This window comes from Notothenia coriiceps, unplaced genomic scaffold (genome assembly GCF_000735185.1).
Source record: "Notothenia coriiceps isolate Sejong01 unplaced genomic scaffold, NC01 NC01_scaffold00018846, whole genome shotgun sequence".
In the NCBI taxonomy this organism is placed as follows: domain Eukaryota; kingdom Metazoa; phylum Chordata; class Actinopteri; order Perciformes; family Nototheniidae; genus Notothenia; species Notothenia coriiceps.
The window spans coordinates 49,151-57,213 of record NW_011351547.1 but is presented as its reverse complement, the minus strand read 5'-3'; the positions used below and the strand labels follow the sequence as shown (position 1 = coordinate 57,213).

Below are 8,063 nucleotides of genomic sequence, written 5' to 3'. Positions count from 1 at the left end.
GGGGGGGGGGGAACGAACACAACAGGAGGGTTAAAGTGTACATATTTGTTTCATCATAACTGCTATGAGTGGAATACAAATATAAAGAATCAGAATCAAGTTTATTGCAAGGTACGTTTACACATACAAGGAATTTGCTTTGGTGTCTGGTGGTGCGAACATAAACAATCTAAAAAAATAAGTTGCAAAGTAGGTAAAAAATATATATATATATAAGGATAATAAAAAATAAGTATTTTTAAGAAACAATTTAGAATTAAAAAACTATGCTCAAGACAAGTATTTACACCAAATTTAACTAAACAAATAACCTTAAAAACCGAAAAACAAAAACACTTATTATATATAGAAAACTGCAGTGTATTATATTTTAAAGTGGAGGGCTGTGCAGACGTGTGCAAAAATGTGCAAAAAGCTGTCAGATAGTTGAGCATGAACATGGCTCACAGTATTAAAGGTCACCTATTATGCAAAATCCTCTTCTTCATGTCTCTTCTACATCAACATGTGTCCCCTCTTCTTCATGTCTCTTCTATATCAACACGTGTCCCCTCTGTGTAAAGAGACTCTGAAAGTTTCAGGAAAAAAGATTCTCTCTCTTTTTGTCCTGATCCATTTCTATAAAAACCTGTCTGAAAATGAGCTGATCAGATTTTGGCCACTTTATGATGTCATAACGATTTTTTGGCTTGTGTAACCATTAGCCAATCACCAACCAAGGTAACCCCCCCCCCACACACACCTTATCACCTGAATCTCCTCCAAGAGCACCATTGAGTTCTTTGTAACCAAATATCTCTCAGAGGGGCGTGGGGACGGGCTCCTTATTTTCATCTAAAGTAACAGACAGAGAATCAGCACTTTGGAAACAGGGCTGAAACAGAGGGGATTATGGGTAATGCTGCAATGATCCGTTTGGTGTTTGGAGCCAAACACTTCAGAGACATGTTTTGTATATATCTGAGAACTATAATACATAGATGAAAAACAGTATAATAGGGGAACTTTAAGAAAGACAAAAAAGAACAAGATGTTGTTCACATGCATTAATGTAATGCATAATGTTTTTGGGGTGGATACGAACTAAGTCAGTGTCAGTGGGGGTCCCGGGCCTTGTTGATGAGGCCATTAGCGGAGGGGAAGAAACTGTTCAGGTGGTGAGAGGTTTTGGTCCTGATGGAGCGCAGCCTCCACTTCTAATCTACTCAGGGCAGGTATTCAAGGTTCAAGGTCCAAGGCTTTTATTCTCATGTGTACATAGCTACAGTGTAGATATGACAATGACATTCTTAGGTCACTGGCTCCTCCAACAGTGCAGCAAGTAAATAACATAGAATAGAATATAGTAGAAATAGTGCAGAATAGTATACAAGTGATTGGAATATTGATATATACTGTATGAGTTGCAAACAGATGAATGTTTATGGATGTTCTTTCAAAAGTTCAGGTGTTTAACTAACAGTTTTATGGCCTGTGGGATGAAACTGTCCCTGAGTCTGGTATTTTAGCTATAGTGGAGTGTTTTTACAGTTTAGTATAAGTGTTTTTCCTTCTCTATACAAGCTCCAGAATACTACTCAGTCCCACCACTGTATGAGTATGTGTGGAGATGGGGCTTTTATTGTGAAAGAACCCCACCTGAAGTGTTAGGTGTGTTGCTTCCGGCGGTTGGTTAGCTTGACGTTGGCAGGAGGCTGCTGCTGAATTCAGGGAACAAAAATGGACAGTCAAGGGAGAAAAATCGTTGTTTGTGACAATGGAACCGGGGTAAGTTTGAGAACAGGTGGTGGATTTAAATCTCCCTCCGTGTCGCTCTTTGTGCTCCTGCAATTTGATAAGCAAACGGAGAGAAAACTGGAAACAGGAAGTGATTATCGAGCTAACAGGCTAACGCGTTAGCATGTCTGGGTGGGTTGTGAGAGGAATGTGTCTGTCAGCTGGATCCATTCATCTACACCAGGGCTACAGATGACACATTTTGGTTATATTTATCAGTAGCACACCATTAAATACCCAATATTCTATAAAAGTCTTGTTCAATCTGGTAGCTAACGGTTAGTTTAGCCGTTTAGCTAGCTTTGGTTTGTAACTTTGGTCACGTTATGCACTATCAGTTAACCTTAAAAAAAACCCTAAAACAATCCCCTATTCAATTTAACACTCCATTTCGACACCTTAGTAGTTCACATTTCAAAGTCATGAAGTCAATTAATTCCATTTCCGTACATGCTCAGTACATGTTAGCCACGGTGGCTAGCTGAGTGCCTTTTTAGCTTTGCTTATTTAATATTACGAAGCAAAAGCGCCAGGAGCCATCTTAAAGGACGAGTTAGAGATAAAATCATTAATAATCTTTACTACAGAATCCCCATTTTTCTGTTTTCTGTTTTAGTTAGCTAGGTTAGCTCAGGAGCCTCTTCAGTCGGCCCCGCCCTCGTTAGAAAGTGCAGACACTCAGTTTGAATGATCAGTGTCACTAAGTACAGTCACCTACAGCTTCTTAAATGGGAAGATTTGCTAATCATTTTCGTTTTTTTAGGCTACGAGTACTTTAACTTTTCCTAATCATTACTTTACTACTTCTCGATGCAGTTCTTTTACTTGATATTAAGTATTTATACAGTGTGGTATAATTACTTTTACTCAAGTAAAGAATGTGAATACTTTTTCCACCACTGTTAAGCATGTCTTCAAATGGCCAATTTTGTTTGTAGTAGCCAGCCTTTATAAATGCTAAACTATTCAGGAAAAGTGACTTTTATTCAAATCAAAGCAGTTCTGTTATATCCAAGTAAAAAGGTTGTTAATATATATTTTGTATCTCTGACATACAGTGCTATTTAAGAATTGGGTTGAGTTTCAATCTCAGTTCATTATCATATTCTTATGTACATTGTGGTTCACAGTAGGGCTGTTCAATTAATCTTATTTTAATCGCAATTATGATTATGGCTTGCAACGATGACAAAACCAACGTAATCGAAATAAAATATTTTTTTATTATTATTTTTTATAATTTTGGTTTTTCAGTTGAATTATACTTAAAATTCAGGGTAATCAAATCATGTTAAAAAGATACTGTTCACATTTTTGAAATAAATTGATGTTTTCAAAGTAAATGGATAATCGTTTTTAATAATCGTGATATCAATTATTGACCCAAATAATCGAGATTATGATTTTTGCCATAATCGAGCAGCCCTAGTTCACAGGTACAAAGTCGGCCTCAGTTTGTATATATATCCCTTTTGAACCTACAAGATGTTGCTCTAGTGAAGGATTTTTTGCTTATTTAACATCTATTATACTTCAAATATTGTATTTGTAACACTTGTGTTTCCTTCTTTTCTTCTTTCATTCCCTTCCTAGTTTGTCAAGTGCGGCTTTGCAGGCTCCAACTTCCCCGAACACATTTTCCCAGCGCTGGTTGGCCGGCCAATCATCCGCTCCACAGCTAAAGTTGGCAACATTGAAATAAAGGTAACATGGAAATCCTTGTAACTGCAATATTAGATGTATTAGGAGGGATTGTGAAAAGTGGAAACAAGTTGGGTCTTAATTAAAGTGATCATGTATGAAAGCGCAATAATTATTTTCCATAATATACAAAGATTTTGCAGCTTGGGATCTTAACCAAACACTGCCGAGGCTCACTTCAATAACTTAATATCTTAAGTAAAGGTCACCTATTATTCTAAATGCACTTTTTGTTTTCTTTTATACATAAAAATTTGTCCCTAAGGAGACTCCCAAAGTGTCAGAAAATACAAAAAAACGATCTTTTCCTCCCTTTTCTAACAGAGCTGAAATAGAGGGGTAAGAGGCATGACTAGAATGGGTGATCTGTTTGGTATTTTGAGCAAAACACATCATAAACATGTTTTTTTTTTTTATATCTGAGACCTGTATGCCTAAAAATAGTATAATAGGAGACCTTTAAGTAAGACACAAGGAAAATGATTTTGATAATTCAGCTGATGAATTGTAAACGTTGTGGCTGTGGGATGCTTTTAAAAGAATCATCAGCCTAAGGAAGCAGCAGGTAAAGACCTAACTGATCTGTTAACCTTTGACCCCTCGCAGGACCTGATGGTGGGCGATGAGGCCAGCGAGCTGCGCTCCATGTTGGAGGTGAACTATCCCATGGATAACGGCATCGTCAGGAACTGGGACGACATGAAGCACCTGTGGGACTACACCTTCGGCCCCGAGAAACTCAACATAAACTCGCGCGACTGCAAGATCCTTCTGACCGAGCCGCCCATGAACCCCACCAAGAATAGAGAAAAGATTATAGAGGTGGGCTGTGGCACAATCACATGTAAAGTCTCACATAATGTTTTCATTTTGGCCTGAGAGACTGGATCAGGGTGGTGGGCCCTAAGGTCATCCTAATTGATTTGTATTGAAAATCTGGCAGAAACACAACATTTTTTTAATGCTTTTATAGTTAACTTAGTTCTGTTCTTTTCCTGCCAGGTGATGTTTGAAACGTACCAGTTTGAAGGAGTTTACATCGCCATCCAGGCTGTCCTCACTCTCTACGCTCAAGGTTAGTTTGTCTCCTTAGCACTCATGTTCACAGCTAAACTTAAAAAGCCATTCTCTGAGCAAAATCCAAGCAAGAACTACTTTTTCTAACAAAAGCCTCTAGCTCAATTCTAAAACTCATGGAGCTACATAGTTCGACTACCAGTGGAGCTGTAGAGCAATGTAGATGAACAGGTATTGGTATCACATGCACACCTTGAATACTAAGTAATACACATCCTTGCACTCTTCTGTTTCAGGGCTGCTGACTGGAGTGGTGGTGGACTCTGGTGACGGTGTGACTCACATCTGTCCGGTGTACGAGGGCTTCTCGCTGCCTCACCTGACCCGACGTCTGGACATCGCAGGAAGAGACATAACACGCTACCTCATCAAGGTACCAGCAGCAACACACAGTGATGGGCCGTCTTTATATTATACGATACGATATTACTTTATTTGTCAGATCAAGTCGGAAATTTGACTTGCGTCACAGCAGCTCCATGTCCAACATCAACAGACAAGTATCCAGACACAATACATGAAACACAAACAACAAATGTTTAACATAACAGCACAATCAGTGAGAGAAAACATGCTCAAAGAGCCTTCAGCATTTGATCTGGGATTTAGCTCTGTGTTTACTGAGAGGACTGACTGATGCACGAAGGAGTGCTTCAGTCTGACTTTATTGAATGGTGAATCAGAAACCCTTTATTAGTCCCACAGAGGGGAAATGTACGTTAGTACAGCCGAAAAAGAGCCAAAGACAGCTTAATGTTAAGTCGAAGCATGCATACAAAAGTATTAAAGATAAAATAAATACACATCCTGTAACAGTTCTTAGGGTTTAGCAGCCAGGTATATATTGCACACTTATTAACGGCATATATATATATATATCACATATTGCACATAGTTGGTTGGCAGCATTCCGCCAGACCAGGGCTGAGAGGGCGTCCACCCCGAGAGCGGGGGGAGTTGTTTTGAATTTTGACTTGAGCCGTCCCTTATAGATACTGTATTTTTACATTAGTGAGCCGGATCATTTGGCTCGGCTCTCTTAAAGCGCCGGCTCTTTCGGCTCCCAAACGGCTCTTCATGTTACCACAGTTTACCACGGAGCCTCAGTTTCGCCGCTGCGAGGCTCTGGTGCTCGCAGCTCACGCGCGTGCTCCACTAAACCCCCCCCCGCTCATCGCGTCCAAATCGCGCACGTTCCGTGTTGTCCTGTAGAGCACCTTCGATGTCGGGGAAACAATCTTCAATACTCCGAAAAGAATCCCACCAGACTCCTTTGCCCCTCCAACAGCGGGATGTCCTTTTTCCTTTTCGTCATTTCAAGCGATAAAAACTCTCGATCTTCTCTCGAATTATTAATATTTTTGGACGCCCTCGGCTCGCGTTCAGGGCGTCCCGAGCTGAATAAGGGCGTCAAATGACGGCAATAAGGCCCCCTGGCGGAAACGCTGTTGGTTGGTATTTAAGGGGTGTTATAGTCTGTTTAGCCTCAATGGATCATTATAAAGTGACCATTTACTCTGACCAGCCCAGCGAACACCTGTGTTATAATCATGCTATTAAATGAGTATCTTGATGGATGCTCCCTAATCCAGATTTTAACACATTTTTTGACGAAAATCTAAGCGAGTCAAGCCCTAAGTGTGCAAAAAATGTTTCTTGAATCTTTTTTTCTATTCATGAAAAATAGGAGGTCAGACTGTTGTATTTATATATTTGTTAAAAAAGAAAAAGTGTGTTTTGTTACTTAAATGTAAATTGATGGAATGTACAAATACTGTATAACTTAATGATCAGCAACACATTTTAGGCGCAGGGTGGTGTCATTTGATTTAATTATAAATCAATTAAATGAATTGGATCTATTGGCGTGATATGATCAGACAAATATGAAACCGTATCAATTACCAAATAAAAATGTTTCCTGTTGTCCAATCAGCATTCAGTATTTCAGAAAACTCTTGTCCTTAAACCCAAATTGAATATCAAAATAAATCATATCTTTTCACCTCTTGTCATGTCACATATTTAGGTATTTTCCATCTTGTTGTACATTTTACGTTCAGTTAACCTTTTTGTTGAAGCGCTAGTTGTTCTACGCAGTGGCTTATTCTTTGTCAAATGAATGTATTTTGATGCTTTGATAACCATAAAATCCGTCTTCCAGCTGCTGCTGCTGCGAGGTTACGCCTTCAACCACTCTGCGGACTTTGAGACGGTGAGGATGATGAAGGAGAAGCTGTGCTACGTGGGTTATAACATCGAGCAGGAGCAGAAGCTGGCGCTGGAGACCACCGTGCTGGTGGAGTCGTACACGGTCAGTTAACGTCATGACTAGAAACTCCAGCTCTACCTGATTGTTGTGCTTTTATTTAGGTCTTAATGTGTGCACATGTACAAATGTGTCTTTGATTGTGTATATATAGCCTAGGTATATACATATTTGCACATTTATTTTTATATATATTTGTTTTTATATTCGGGATTGTGGGAAACGGTACTTCGATCTCTCTGACATAAACTGGAAGATTGACAATAAAGTTGACTTTGACCTCGCTGCACTTTAAAAATACCTGAAATATAATTAGACCACTCTATGGTGCCTGGTTTTCCTATTCACATCAGTGTTATTTAATTCAAATGTTAAGTATAATGTTCTTAAAGTGTGCCATTTTTATTGCATTCAATTAATTGTTTGTGTACTGATCTTGTGTTTTATATAAAATTGTGATTTTTAACATTATTTAGGTAGAGGCTTTAAATAAGTCCATTGGTTTTTTGCCTTCTCTGTTTTGTTTGTGTATTTTTAAATAATATATATTTGTTTTCTTTTTGTTCCTTCACTGATAATGAGGACAGACAGTACCTAAATGTTTTTAGACGTTGTCAAATTTCTGACGGCTGGGATTTTGTTGTGTCCTCAGCTCCCGGACGGCAGGTTGATCAAAGTGGGAGGGGAGAGGTTCGAAGCCCCCGAGGCTCTGTTTCAGCCTCACCTCATCAACGTGGAGGGGGTGGGGGTGGCCGAGCTGCTCTTCAACACCATCCAGGCCGCAGACATCGACACCAGGTGAGCTGGCAGCGACTGCTCGTCTATATAGTTGATGGACAAGTAGAAATCCCTCTTTGAGTCACACATGTTCTGTCTGTTTGAATGCTTTAAAGTTCACCTATCATGCTATTTTTAGGCAATAGCGTAGGTCTCAGATATATACAAATATATAAAAAACATGCCTATGAAGTGTTTTGCTCAAAATACCAAACAGATCACCCATTCTAGCCACGCTTCATATCCCTCTATTTCACTTCCTGTTTCAAAAGTGCTGATTTGGGGTATAAAGCTTTAAAAAAAAAAAATGAGTTGATAAAAAAAAAACGAAATACTGCGGTGATGAAACGCCATATTAGATTATCAAGGATTATCTCTGAAACATTATGGAGCTCAAAGGCTTTCTCTCTTGCCGGTTATACCACAAGGTGAGTTCCTTTTTTATTTCCTGCTTCTTCACACA

The 8,063-nt window shown here is 39.2% G+C and overlaps 1 protein-coding gene across 1 annotated transcript in view; it reads left to right on the top strand.

The window, feature by feature from the left end:
* Window positions 1-1,668: 1,668 nt before the first annotated feature.
* LOC104951274 (actin-related protein 2-B) overlaps window positions 1,669-8,063 on the top strand; it is a 25,152-nt gene continuing 18,757 nt past the window's right edge. The window contains exons 1-7 of the mRNA XM_010777909.1: window positions 1,669-1,767; window positions 3,370-3,480; window positions 4,084-4,299; window positions 4,480-4,552; window positions 4,791-4,927; window positions 6,719-6,868; window positions 7,476-7,626. Coding sequence (XP_010776211.1) covers window positions 1,720-1,767; window positions 3,370-3,480; window positions 4,084-4,299; window positions 4,480-4,552; window positions 4,791-4,927; window positions 6,719-6,868; window positions 7,476-7,625 — 885 coding nt within the window. The 5' untranslated portion in view covers window positions 1,669-1,719 and the 3' untranslated portion in view covers window position 7,626. The remainder of the gene's footprint in view (window positions 1,768-3,369; window positions 3,481-4,083; window positions 4,300-4,479; window positions 4,553-4,790; window positions 4,928-6,718; window positions 6,869-7,475; window positions 7,627-8,063) is intronic.